Source organism: Takifugu flavidus, chromosome 10, assembly GCF_003711565.1.
Source record: "Takifugu flavidus isolate HTHZ2018 chromosome 10, ASM371156v2, whole genome shotgun sequence".
Classification (NCBI taxonomy): Eukaryota; Metazoa; Chordata; class Actinopteri; order Tetraodontiformes; family Tetraodontidae; genus Takifugu; species Takifugu flavidus.
Genome location: NC_079529.1, coordinates 2443865 through 2457198, shown reverse-complemented (window position 1 = coordinate 2457198; position 13334 = coordinate 2443865). Strand labels below are relative to the sequence as shown.

At 48.8% G+C, this 13334-nt stretch overlaps 3 protein-coding genes across 14 annotated transcripts; 2 read left to right on the top strand and 1 right to left on the bottom strand.

The window, feature by feature from the left end:
- Positions 1-350: 350 nt before the first annotated feature.
- sgk2b (serum/glucocorticoid regulated kinase 2b) lies at positions 351-2954 on the top strand. 2 transcript variants are annotated; one of them, XM_057046447.1, is made up of 12 exons: positions 351-550; positions 790-865; positions 951-1020; positions 1100-1125; positions 1234-1291; positions 1366-1449; positions 1600-1731; positions 1845-1957; positions 2045-2183; positions 2355-2510; positions 2585-2674; positions 2746-2954. In XM_057046447.1, exons 1-12 carry the CDS (start codon positions 481-483, stop codon positions 2893-2895), a joined length of 1164 nt encoding a protein of 387 aa, XP_056902427.1. In that variant the 5' UTR covers positions 351-480; the 3' UTR covers positions 2896-2954. The 2 variants fall into 2 exon arrangements, with proteins under 2 accessions (XP_056902427.1, XP_056902426.1); XM_057046446.1 differs by having other exon boundaries at positions 352-550; positions 2045-2264.
- An 82-nt stretch (positions 2955-3036) lies between these two features.
- LOC130533203 (transmembrane protein 244-like) lies at positions 3037-5702 on the bottom strand. Of its 5 annotated transcripts, XM_057046452.1 has the most exons (7): positions 5568-5702; positions 4278-4363; positions 3865-3938; positions 3647-3772; positions 3528-3572; positions 3358-3454; positions 3037-3318 (listed from the first exon to the last, which is right to left on the bottom strand). In XM_057046452.1, the coding sequence occupies exons 1-6, from the start codon at positions 5613-5615 to the stop codon at positions 3360-3362; spliced, it is 474 nt and encodes a 157-aa protein (XP_056902432.1). In that variant the 5' UTR covers positions 5616-5702; the 3' UTR covers positions 3037-3318; positions 3358-3359. The 5 variants fall into 5 exon arrangements, with proteins under 5 accessions (XP_056902432.1, XP_056902431.1, XP_056902433.1 ...); XM_057046451.1 differs by having other exon boundaries at positions 3037-3454; XM_057046453.1 differs by lacking the exon at positions 5568-5702 and adding an exon at positions 4722-5470 and having other exon boundaries at positions 3037-3454.
- A 46-nt stretch (positions 5703-5748) lies between these two features.
- Positions 5749-13148, top strand: l3mbtl1b (L3MBTL histone methyl-lysine binding protein 1b). 7 transcript variants are annotated; one of them, XM_057046438.1, is made up of 22 exons: positions 5749-5886; positions 7081-7263; positions 7634-7829; positions 7948-8161; positions 8250-8379; positions 8469-8520; positions 8628-8722; positions 8826-8930; positions 9012-9147; positions 9208-9299; positions 9390-9541; positions 9651-9727; positions 9813-9898; positions 9985-10095; positions 10179-10293; positions 10432-10531; positions 10703-10885; positions 11031-11132; positions 11221-11285; positions 11370-11542; positions 11640-11702; positions 11781-13148. In XM_057046438.1, the coding sequence occupies exons 3-22, from the start codon at positions 7640-7642 to the stop codon at positions 11907-11909; spliced, it is 2370 nt and encodes a 789-aa protein (XP_056902418.1). In that variant the 5' UTR covers positions 5749-5886; positions 7081-7263; positions 7634-7639; the 3' UTR covers positions 11910-13148. The 7 variants fall into 7 exon arrangements, with proteins under 7 accessions (XP_056902418.1, XP_056902419.1, XP_056902414.1 ...); XM_057046434.1 differs by lacking the exon at positions 7081-7263 and adding an exon at positions 7303-7437 and having other exon boundaries at positions 5753-5886; XM_057046436.1 differs by lacking the exons at positions 5749-5886; positions 7081-7263 and adding exons at positions 5925-6106; positions 7303-7437.
- Positions 13149-13334: the final 186 nt, after the last annotated feature.

Below are 13334 nucleotides of genomic sequence, written 5' to 3'. Positions count from 1 at the left end.
AAATATTTCAATTAATGCATGTTCTAATATTTCAGTCATTTTCCTACTTATTTTATGCATCATCAAATGCACATCGGTACAATTAACTGATAAATGCGTTAATCTTTCCGGAGCATTTTTATCCACTATTAGAAATAGAACAGTCACTATTACTAATGTTCTCAACCTTTTGGGTGCAGAATTAGGAAAAGCACTTTCGATGTTTTTTACAACCGTGTTTACTACTGAAGAATTGGAATACCTTACATGTCCCGCATTCCTGCGCACCTGTTGTCCTCACGGAGGACACGTAAACGCAGCACTGGCCGCGTCCCACGTCGCTTACGTCACCGGGGTTTAAAGCGAGCAGCAGCACCGAGATGCCCGTGACACCGGACGCCTTTCTCCCGTTGGTCGGGCTGTCAAGGGGTCATCTTTTATTTATCCATCGCTCCCATTTTTCTTTATTTGGAAACTAACTTTAAGTCAGTTTTTGCAGAAATGACCGTGACTCAGGATCACCGGCGCATGACCTACGCTAAAATGAAGGGACTTGTGTCTTATCTTTCAGGTACTTTTGAGTTCTGTCATCTTTTATATTTGTGTGAATACAGAAACATACTATAAACTTGAACTACAGCAGGTGACTTTACAGTATGAAGTTGGTCCTGTTTGTAACATGAGCTGAAGTGTCCAGGATTACTCCGAGTTTCATAACTTAATTGACCATCGTGAATACCGACTAACATGCTGAGTAAATACAGCTGTCCAGCTCTTATGTAAGGGATTAACACCCTGGCTGCCTTACAGCTCTGCTCAAGGGAAAGAAAGTTGGCTTCAGTGACTTCTTACACAAATTTCTCTCTGGTCAACAACTCTTCCAACAGTAAGTTCATCATCTTGACGGCCTTTTTTTGTTTATTTGAGCTGATTAAATCCAAGTTCATGTGCGTTTCCCTTCATAAATAAAGGCTAGACCCTGAGAAAATCCTGCAGAATGATAACAGGCTGCGAAGGGCGAATAAAGAGGTGGCTGCAGAGGTGAGTACAGGAGGGAGAAAAGAAAAACATGCGGCAGAAACGAAATCAAACCCCCTGATCCTGATATCTTTCCTTCCAGAGCTCAGTGAACACAGAGACCCCACAGTAAGTCACTTTCTCCTGCAACACAAATGCAACAGAGAAACCAGGGGAGGGGGAGATTAAGGAAATGGGGAAACCCTCTCTGCAATAACATAACCTTTCGTCCACCAGGATGAAGCCATCGGATTTTGACTATCTCAAAGTTATCGGCAAGGGAAGCTTCGGAAAGGTCTGGATTTATTCGCAGACGTTTGCTGTAAGTGTTTTATGCCCAACGTTTAAGCAGAATGTGAACTTCCACAGGTGCTGCTGGCAAAACACAGAAAACACGGAAGATACTACGCAGTGAAAGTACTTCAGAAAGAGATGATTGTCAAAAGGAAAGAGGTAATCTGTCTGTCTGTCTGTCTGTCTGTCTGTCTGTCTGTCTGTCTGTCTGACTGTCTGACTGACTGACTGACTGTCTGTCTGACTGTCTGTCTGACTGTCTGTCTGTCTGTCTGTCTGTCTGTCTGTCTGACTGTCTTTGCTCTGCAGCAGAAGCATGTGATGGTGGAGAGGAATGTACTGCTGAAGGGGCTGCGGCATCCGTTCCTGGTGGGGCTTCACTTCTCCTTCCAGACTGCGAACATGCTCTATTTCGTCCTGGACTACGTTAATGGAGGGGAGGTGCGTTTTGCTAGGATGGAATGGCCAGCCGTATCAATCCCACATATGTGCATTTGGGTGACGCCCAGAGGAAGAAATCGGTGTTTGAGATCCAGCATCTGTTGTCTTCTCAGCTCTTCTACCACCTCCAGAGGGAGAGGTCCTTTCCTGAGCCCAGGGCTGCGTTCTATGCCGCGGAGATGGCCCTGGCACTGGGCTATCTGCATTCCCTCGGCATTGTTTACAGGTATAAGTTCTGTTTTATCACTTGTTTTGTTTAAACCCCCCCCCCCAGACACAAACCATTAATCTCCTCTTATCGTGTCTCTGTCAGAGACCTCAAACCAGAGAACATCCTTTTGGACAGCGAGGGTCATGCGGTGCTGACAGACTTTGGACTCTGTAAAGAAGGAGTGGCTGTCGGGGGCGTCATGCATACCTTTTGTGGGACGCCGGAGTACCTCGCCCCAGAGGTACTGAGAGGCAAACCATACAGTCCCGCAGTGGACTGGTGGGGTCTGGGGGTGGTGCTGTATGAGATGCTGTATGGGCTGGTGAGTGTGTTGGAAAAATGCCCCCCCCCCTCCCCCATCACCTCCTGCTGCATTTTCACCTTTTGCCCTTGTGTCTGCTGCATCCCACAGCCTCCATTTTATAGCCAAAGCAAAGCGGAGATGTTTGAGAACATCCTCCACGCCCCCCTGCGGCTGCCCGGTGGAGCGTCCCAGGATGCCCGGTCACTCTTGCGGGGACTGTTGGAAAGACACGTCTCCAAGCGCTTGGGAGGGAGCCGCGACCTTGTGAGTGCGCAGCGAGCAGCGATGCATATCAAGCACGGCGAAACCCAGCGGGTCTGATTTCAGTGTGTGTTCAGGCGGAGCTGCGGGAACATTCCTTTTTCGAGCACATACACTGGGATGACCTCCTGGCCCGGAAGCTCAGACCCCCGTTCGTCCCCAACGTGGTAGGGATATCCCGGATCTGACGGGTGAATTGTGCGGGTTCGCCAGGTGTTCATGTGTCGCTCCTCTCCAGACCGGCCCGTGGGACGTCAGCTACATCGACCCAGAGTTCACACTCCAGCCGGTCCCCGACTCCGTGAGTGAGAGGTGTCCGGCGGGCGCCACTGTCGAGGCCTTCCAAGGATTCTCCTTCATGAACCCAGCAGAGTATGTGGTTTCATGAGTGTGTGTGTGTGTGTTTTTCATAAATTATTAAAGTTTATTTGTAAAAAAAAGCATCAACACTGTTGCCACTGTGCGTTTTTTTCTTCTGAAACAGGCTGGTCAGTATTTTACACCTACCTTAATATCAAAGAGCAGGAAAAAAATTGGAAAAACACATTTATTTGCTTTTTTAAAGCATCTATACATATGTATCAGATCCGCATTGCAACTTGCCCATTATGCTGTCACAGTCACATCTTATAGGGGTTTTAAAAATACTTCCCAGGGTGCACACTGACAGAGCCATTTTGCATAATTCACATGCATCTCATAGCATTTGCATTGAGGACAGGGAGTCAGTCCACTCGCTCCCACGGAAAGGCGAGCAATCTTTTCAAGAGGCAAATGTAAAGACGCCGCTCTCGAGGTATTAATGGCTTTTTCATATACACACCCTATAATTTACATGTGAAATGAAGTTGGTCAGTAGGTGCTGAAGGAGGCGAAGGTCTGCTCGCTCTGGCAGGTGAAGTAAGCAATCAGCTGACCGTTGCAGATCATCAGGAACAAGCCGCTGGCTGCGCACCCAAGAAAAAGGTTTAAATGCGTTTAAAGGGCACTGGTGAAAGTGAACGCAGTGACTGATTTTACCTAAAGCCAGCCACCACTGCCACACCATGGGGAACTCCAACATCACTGCAACGGAGACACAACCTGCAGTCTGGGGGCCGTTTTTAAGTGTCTGAGTGTCTTGTCGGGCTGCTGCTCACCTAGGCTGGTGACCGCTACGTGCACGAGCGTGACGGTGAGGGCGTAGTCCCACACCCTCCTTTGGACCACCGCGGCGAACAATAGGCCACTGCAGAAGTAGGTGAGCTCCAAGGACACGAGGTTTACTGGGAAGGGGCAACACAGCCAAACATAACAAATACAGGAAATGGAGGGGGGGGGGGGGGGGCTGTGTGCTTAACAAGCGTCAAGCTCTCACCCAAGTATTTGGAGTTGGAATCAGTGGGTTCGGTCTTAAAATCGAATGGAATCAGTCCATCGAAGTGGTCTAATCTGAGATGGGGGGAACAAAGGAGGGGGAAGGCATCACGATGAGCAGCAGGGAGATGAAATGTTAAAAGTCTGTTTCCACGTGTGGGGTGGGGACGGTGATGCATTTACTCATTTTGTCGACCATCTCTGCAAAAACACACGAATATGAGCAGTCTTTTGAATGAGTTTGCATGTTGTCGTAGGTTAGACGAAACTGGCAGAGAGGGTTTATTTTTCCCAGGTTTCCATGGACACCAGCAGCAAAAGAGAATTCTACATGACTGCCAATAAACAAGACCCTGTCAGACAGACGCAGGTTGGCGTGAATCACAGGTGAACCCGCAACAGGTTGAATCTTACCTGAAGGCACCGAAACAGACGCTTCCAATCATGTAGAATAGAGAGTAAAATATGAGCAGACAGAGCAGCAGGTTGAAAAACACGGTCTGTGGGACGGAGGAGCATCAGACACGTTATTTCACAATACAACCAATTGGGATGCACTAATTACTTGCCACGTAATAAACCGAAACAAAACACAAACACGCCTGGAGGTGTGTTTGTTGTGTGATGCATGATAAGCTACTGGACAGCGGATGTGAAGGTGAATCCACCATCTGTTACAAAACCTGCACATCCCCTGCACCAAATAAGAGCAATTCCGTTAATGTCAGCTTCTCCTAACATAAAAACAAACATCCGGCAACATGCAAATTGGTGCAACTGCCCCGTGCAATCCACCGCGCACAATTTCCTTTCACTCGATCCGCGATGACACAAACAGCTCTTATAAATTAGTCTCACCCTCGAGTCGACCGCTTTTCCCTTGAATGCCATCGCATGGTGTCGTGAGTGCTGCTTTAATGCAAAAAATATGCCGGGCTGCAGCACGATTACGCTAAAAGCCGCTAATCTGCCCCGCTGACCGGGCCAATGGCGCCATCTAGCGGCAAACCAGCGACACAACCCCCGCGCGGCCGCCGCTTCTGCGAACTCGTTTCACCTCCTCAGGCGGCCTTTGTTGGACCAAATAAAAGCGTATCCACGCAGTTGCACATGTCAGTTGGCAAAGGGAGGAGTGCCTGCGAATATTACAGCGATATGCGTGCTTAGATTGATTAAAGCAACGACAAACCGATGAGTAAACCGCACAAAGGGGATGTAGAAATAACACTCTGGAGAAACCGTAACCGCCTTGTGTGGGAGGGATTGAGGTACTGCAGGGAAGATCATCTGGCTGTATAGAGAATATGCTGATTATTATTTAAATCACCGGCGATTCAGTCTGTTTAAGCACAGAGAAAAGACTTAATAATACAGAAGGACCCCCGGAAACGTCGCTAAATAGAACGATATGTTGCGTAATCACGGCTTCAACGCAATCGGAGAACATGTGCTAATCTGGGATGTATATTCTTCAACAATAATAAATCAATACGCGTGGCGCTTTGCTGCTCTTTGACGGGGGCAAAGCCGTTTTAAAGCACCACAAACGCACCAGACGGCGTGTTTTTTTTAAAAGGCTAAAGCCAGAATCCAATACGCAGCAGTGGATTCGGTCCGGGCTCGGCTCGGAACTTCGCACTTCTAATCCTGCAGCAAACACAAACGCACTATTGCATCTGCACAAAATGGAAATTTGTTGCTGACCAGGGTTTCAGAAGTTGGCCAAAAGCAACCGACCGCTCCTGTAACCATATTAGAAGCCGCTGCGCTCCATGGATACACACAGCCGTACTTCCAGGGCGAAATACTTTCACGGCTGTTGCGGGCGGCACCGAACCGCCTCTGGTACCGGTTCTGCCGGCAGTGGACTCGGCTCTGGGCGTGTTGCGAGTGTAAACAGGTTCGCTATTGACCACCGATAGTGAGCTGAACTTTTCCGAGACCCAAAGTTGTCAGGCAGCGCATCTTGCACGCATGCGCATCCTCCTCTCCAGCTCTAAATAAGAGTTAAAACAGAAACGAGGTGAGTTCCACATTTTTATTAAACAAATTGCGCCTAAATACCAATTTGCCGTGGTCAACAGCGGCGAAATTAGAGCAAGCGACGCTGGTTTCCCCCCCGAGCGGCGTTAGTTCGCCTCATTTTCACTCAGATTTAAAACGGCGAGAATAAATCGGGGTTTTTTTTTTTCTTTTCTTTTTTTTCAAGTTTCTATTGAAGAAATTTTTATTCAAGCAACAAGGTGAAGCTTTCAACTGCGGCGCGTCGTAGTTGCGAATTTGTGCGCCAGTGTTGGGAAATAACTGTGTTTTGCAGGAGGCGTTTTCCTATTGTTATTAACCGGGAAACTTATTTATTGAAGATTGTCCTTAGCTGGCTGCATCCAGTCACAATGCTACGGCTAACAGTCGAGCCTTCCTCCCTGCGGTTGAACGGAGCGAGGCTAGCTGGCTGCTAGCTTCGTGTCAGCGCTAGCTAGCAACCGGGGCTGACATTCCGTGACAAGGGGAAAGTGAAGAAAATAACCCGGGTGACAGAAAACACCAAGTCAGAAAATTTCGCCACAAGCATTCGGTCCCGTTCGACGGATGGCCGATTCGCACCGCTTGTTTAAATTCGCAACTCGAGTAATTTAAATAGTTTAAACGTGTTGGTGGCCTCTTCTAATGCTCCGCCATTTTGTATAAGACGAATGCTAATCATGGGCGCTCTTACACTTTATTTATGGCTAGAATAAAACTGGGGGATTAGTGCGATGTCAAAGTCCCGCCGGGTGTTAAAGCTCTGGGTTTTATCTGTTTTTCCACATGGTTATGAGCACTGTTGAAACTGGGAAAAATCACTATTATTCTGTGTTGAACATGCGTCAACACTAAAACGTTATATCACAATATTGGTGGGATCGAAACGAGTTTAAGTTTGGCCGGTCTCTCTAGAAAACAGTGTTATCCCAACACGTATTAAGTAAACTGTCCCCTCAGTTGTTAATAAGCGGACAAACTGCCGGTTTTGAGAGATACTCTTAAAACGAGTAAAAGAGCAACTTATGTTGTTAAGCCGCAGTTTGGACACCTTTCCTCCTTTTTGTCAATGATAGTGATAAAAGTTCACCGTGATGGGGCCGTTTGTGCGCGTATTTCGCCGTTACCTGTCCTGCAAAACAATATTATTATTGACTGTTTTGTCTGTGATCGAAGTGCATGGTGTCTCCTGCAGGGCGCCGCACGGTCGCCCCCTGCCGGTGATGTCGGTCATTGCTGTTTACAAGTGCAGGTAGAAAACTGCGGTGACTGTTGGGAGCAGTTTGTGGATCCCAACACACAGAAGCCCCGGCCACTGAATACCCCACCTCCCCCCCACGCTACAATCACGTAGGGTGTCTGCTGGTTCGGTCTGACAGTGAGTTTGAGCACTGGTGTGTTCTTTTTTTCCTTACAGGTTGGGGATTTTAGTGGAGTGGGAATGACTGACACTCCACCCAGTGACTGCCCCACCCAGGGAGCTGAGTTTGACATGATGAGTGCTCTGGATTGGAAGGACGGTATTGCGACACTTCCAGGCAGTGATATCAGGGTGCGAAAATAAATTTGCGATCCTGTCGGCGTTTGTGCCGATGCAGAGCTGAGCGTAAAAACTAAAAGGGTCTCGCGTTTTGACAAAGAGGCAAAAGAAACGTTAAGTCGGGGGGGAGTTGTCGAACAGATTCTCTTTTGTTGCAGAGCAGATCGCTGTTCATCAGATCTCAAGTTTTTGTTTTGCCGTCCTCCAGTTCCGCATGACCGAGTTCGGGACTCTAGAGATTGTCACGGATCTCGAGGTCAAAGGGCAGCAGACGGAGCCCAAGTGTGAGACCTTGGACCCAGTACAGTCTCACACGCCCACCCCTCCGCCAGAGACCCAGTCACAGCTCGGCACGGCGGCCGCCTCTTCCAACCAGAATCAGCCTGGGTCGTCTCAAGCTAAAGGTAAACTAGCACGTTTAGAACTTTCAATGCTGCCTCACCAGAGCTTCTCGGGGTTCTTTAGATGTTTCTTTCAGTCATTTTCTCAGGTTCATGTTTGTTTGCCCCCCCCCCCCCCCAGGCCCCGGACCTGTGCTTCTTTCGCTGGAGGAGGGTCCCAGTATGGAGGGCCCCAGCGTGGAGGTCGGGCCCAGCGTTGAAGTGGGATCTAGCGCAGACGCTGGCACAAACGGGGAGCTGTCAAGGTGTCAGGCCTGTGGTGGCAGCGTGGCCCGGGACGCCCTCTTTCAGGGGAAATTCTGCAGCTCCGTCTGCGCTCAGCCCTCCAGCGGCAGGTAAAAGCACACATCCGGTAACCAGGAACGCTGCAAGTTTCTGTTTAATCTTCCTTTGCTGCCAGGTTAATCAGTATTGTTTCCACAGGTCGTCCCCGGCAGAGACCAGAGAGAGTCAGGCGGCGGAAGGCGAGAGGCTTGGTAAACGGGTGAGGAAAAAGAGGAAGATCTACATGGATTCCGGTGATGAGGAGGAAGAAACTCAGGAGGAGCCGGAGGTTAGAGGAGCCATAATATCCTTTATTATGGCAGGATGTGCAGTTTGGCTTCTGACCTTTTAACGCCTTCTTTCATTTCTGTCTCTCAGGAGAAAACCAAATCTACTAAAGGCAGAAGAGGAGCCAAAATTGCCAAACTGGGTATGATTTGCTGCTCATTTGCAATTAAACATCCGTTATTGTGTGAACTGGAAATCACCTGACACCTGTGAAGTGAGGAGACCTGAGTTTCCTTCTCTTTATTTCAGGGACTGGCCCAGCAAATAAGAAGCGGGCCTGGAGCTGGCCTGTGTACTTGGAGGAAGAGAAGGCCATCGCAGCTCCTGTTAAACTATTCAAAGAGGTAATTTTGTCTCTTAATCACAGTTCAGGTTCATCTCTTTCTTCTCTTATCACAAAGCCGCCTGATCAGATAAAGCGGTTGACGGTGCGTGTTTGTCCGGCAGCACCAGTCGTTCCCTCAGAGCAGGAATGGTTTCAAGGTGGGGATGAAGCTGGAGGGGCTGGACCCCTGTCACCCATCGCTCTTCTGTGTTCTGTCCGTCGCCGAGGTATGAACGCCGCGCGCTCTGACTCCGCCTCCAGCCCTCCTCCGTGCGCTAATGCCTCCCCTCCCTGTCTGTGCCCGTCAGATCCAAGGTTATAGGGTCAGGCTCCATTTCGACGGGTACCCGGAATGTTACGACTTCTGGGCCAACGCCGACTCCTGGGACCTGAAGCCAGCTGGCTGGTGTGAGAAGAACGGCCACAAGTTATTGCTGCCTAAAGGTGAGTACGAAGGAGCGGCGTTGCCTCCGAACGAGCCTTCTCACTGCGCCCGTGTTCCAGATTGTAAAGACGGGGAGTTCAACTGGAGCATGTATGTGAAGAACTGCCGGGGTCAACTCGCCCCGAAGCACCTTTTCAAGAGCCTCAACGCCGTACGTCCGCCACGCCGTCCACCTGCAGCACACGTTCACGTGCAGTCTCGTCTGTGCCACGGACCGTTTCCCTCTTTCCTTTTATCGCAGTCTGTGACGCCATCCGGGTTCCGAGCGGGGATGAAGCTGGAGGCGGTGGACAGGAAGAACCCGTCCCTGATCTGCGTCGCCACCATCGCCGCTGTGGTCGACAACCGACTGCTCATTCACTTCGACAACTGGGACGAGACGTACGATTATTGGTAGGGTGACGAGCCAGACGAGGAAAATGCCAACAGCGAGAGATACTTGGGAACGTGCCTATTTAAGAAAGGTCTTTGATGTTTTCTCTTGGTTTCCTTTGCTTTGAAGGTGTGATGCCAGCAGTCCATACATCCATCCCGTGGGCTTTTGTGAAGAGGCCAAACTTGCTCTGACCACTCCAGCTGGTCAGTCAGAACAGAAACATTGTTGTTTTTTTTTAAACGTGCACACGATTGATTCCACACGCCCGTGTGCTGTTCTTGCCCTCAGAATATAAACACCCCAAAGGTTTCTCATGGGAGAAATATCTGGAGGAAACGGGGACCCAGGCTGCTCCTGCCCGAGCTTTTAAGCCGGTACGAGTCTCACGCCGACGGGTCTTAATTTCAGGCACCGGAGCCGTTTGGATAAAGTCCTGATTTAATTTGGTCTGTGTCTTCAGCGACCCCTTCATGGCTTCCAGATCGGGATGAGAGTGGAAGCCGTTGATAAGAGAAACCCCATGCTCATCCGTGCTGCAACTATAGTGGACACAGAGGACCACCGACTAAAGGCAGAGCACCCCCCCCCGCCTCTAACATGCCCAACGACCCCTCTGTGCTCACCTTTGATAAGATCCAACCTTTTTCCTTCTAGGTACATTTCGACGGCTGGAATTCGGAGTACGATTATTGGGTGGAGACCGACTGGCCTGATCTGCACCCTGTTGGCTGGTGTCAAAAAACAGGCCACCCGCTGCAGTACCCCAACGGTGAGAAACTGCCCCCCCCCCCCCAGTTAACGAGCTCACAAAGGTTACAGGGGTATTTTCAGCTCTTAGTGTTGTCTGTAAACTCGATTGATTATAATTCCAGGCGTCTCTGTTGATGCTTTCACTGTTTTTCTGCAGGCACCAGTGACGCAGTAGCACCCCCAGGACAAGGATGTCCAACCCCAGGATGCAATGGGGTGGGACACATTAGGGGACCCCGCTATGGGACTCATTACACGTCAGTGAAGCGGCGCCATCTTTATATATTATTTTTCTAGAATTGCTTCTTTTTTTTTTAATTCCAAATGCGTCATAAAAACCAGTCTCGCTTTATTTCTGTGTGGGCTGACGGTGTGAACGTGGCGTGTCTGTAAACTGACTTTTGGTTCTTATTTTTCCTGCTTTGCAGGCAGGTGAGCTGCCCGTACTCGGAGATAAATCTCAACAAGGAGGGCTTGTTGCCAGATCGTCTCGGCACAGAACGACCCCTCACGCTTCACGGTCTGCATTCTCGCGGGCGACGTCCTGATCAAAATGCAAACACTACAACGCAGACGTCGTCCACACCAGATGCTGATCACTCCCAGAACAGGTACGCGGTGGAAAGCCCGGCTGGAGGTCCTTAAACGCACCGCGGTTTTGAAAGTATCCAGCAGTCCCAAGAGAACTCCTATCAGTGTTTTGCATGCAACTCTACCCTCAGTGTCCCCACCTGAGAATGGGTTATGTGTTGCTAGGAAACCAGGGATAGAAGAAGCTGAGCAGCCGGGGCGCAACAGCCAGTCTGAGTCGATAGGTGGAGCTAGCGAGCAGAGCCAAAATGGAACAAGGCCGAAACGGTACAGCCAGCAAACGTCACTGCAGCTGCAGCGGAACCTTGGTCCTAAATCTGGGTGAATTTATTAAAACTCAATTATTTTCTGTCAGGACTGCTCCTGCTCCCAAATACCTGAAAATGCACTATGTCAAAGAGGAGATCGGCGACGGTAAAGGTACATTTGACTCCAACATCAAAATCAGATTAAAGCATGTAACTCTAAATCATCACTTTACTCAGAGTTGATTTCTCCTCCCAGCCGCTCCAGAAACCATCTCCCTCCAGCAGGCCCTCCACGAGTCTGTGTTCTCCCCCGGCATCTCTGTGTCTCCCCCACACCGGGTGGCCCTCTGCTGGGACAAACACTGCCAGCTGCTCCCTGAGGTCCTGGGGCTGACTGCCAAGAGAGTGGCTACTTGGAGCGCCGAGGAGGTCAGACATGCTCAGAGTCACACTGTTCCAACGCATGAAAACCAGACGTAAAAAAAAAAGAGGTTTAATCCGAATTCTCTCCTCTTTTTCCCTTAAGGTGGCCAGTTTTGTCAAAGGACTGCCCGGGTGTAAAGAACACGCTGCGACGTTCAAGACTGAGGTAAAACCATCGGTCAATATTGTCAATATTAAAGTGTCATTTGTAAAATCTTCTCTCTCTTTTTTTTCCCTTCGACAGCAAATAGATGGCGAAGCTTTTTTGCTGCTCACCCAAACGGACATTGTCAAGATCCTGTCGATCAAATTAGGACCCGCCCTGAAAATCTACAACTCTATTCTGATGCTGAAGAACGCAGACGAAGAGTAAATAAACAGTGCACGAACGCTCACTTGCTCCGCTGTGGTTTAACCAACATTCAGCTCGAGGAATCAGTTCCAATCGGCCCCAACCGCCCCCCCCTGAAGAAAACAAGGGTTTTGTCTGCTGGACGCTGCATATGTGGACCCGAATGTGACCCGATGTGAACAGTGGCAGCCGTCACCATTGGGAAGGTCCATCTTTCCCCAGCTCCCCCCCCCCCACCCTCTCTCTATGATGGACTAAACAGATCAACCCTGAGGGAGAGTTTTAAACGACAGCCTGAAGATTTGCTGATTTTTTTGTGTCTGTTTACCGAATTGTTAACAAAAAAAAGAAAAAATTCAGCACCTTCAATGCATCTTAACATTGTACAGAATCCAGATTTTCTTTTGTGTGTGTGTACATGTGCATCAAAGCCATTGCTTCCCCCCTTTTTAATTCAAATTATAACATTGCTGGAGCCCAGCTGAAGGAATAAGGTGTGAGAATCACTGATGCTTTAGTTTTAGCAACAATGTTTTTTTTTTAAACGTTGCAAAATACAATCGTAGGTCGGTTAGTTTAAAACGTGCAGCACTATGTAATTACACTCTTGTCCTCTAGATGGCAGGAGCCACTTCCACAGGCCTAAAGGACCAGAGTTCGTTTCAGTCGGAGCTGGCGGAGGCTTTGATTGAATGGGGATGTTTAAAACCGTGCGTGTGCGTGTTTGCGTTATGAAGATGTCATTTCCCACCAGCCCGTGTGTGTTGCTTTACTGGTCAGGCTTGTGACAAGCAGCGCTAAGGGCTAAAAGTTAAATTGAGTAAACTTTGCATTCTTTTGAGGTGGAACAAACCAGCTGCCCTCTGTTATGGGAACACACGGTTGAGAATGTTTAAAAGTCAGCCTCTCAGTTCTTTCTTTTATAAAAATGTATTTTACGTTGAAGTGACCTCCATGTAAATAGTGTACATCTAGATGTCGACTCATCCATGCTCGGTTATGCAAAGGCGTGAAATCTGTCCACAGGTGGGAAAAATAAAAATGGTCAACATGAACCTCATTTCATAAGAAAGGTTAAAAAAAAAAAGTCTTTCCAAATCAGTGCAAACTTTGCGTTGGAATGTGTACATGAGCAACTGTTTATATGCGAACGGCTTTTATTTATGTAATCCTAATTTAAGAAGTAATGCTACGCTGTTTTGGCTCTGGGGTAACTGGCTGTTTAATGGAAATGGGTGAAAATAAACAAGATGCACAATGTCTGCTGCCCTCATTTCAACTGGAGTCACGGCTGCACACAAAACCCCCAAACTGAAGCGTATCTGCTCCATCTGGGATCTATTTATTTACAGTAGTGAAGAACGAGGACAAGTTCGGTCGGAGGTTTCATAGGTTCAGGACACAAGCCAGTATTTGGGCTAGACTTCATTTCCCCCGTCATTCAAA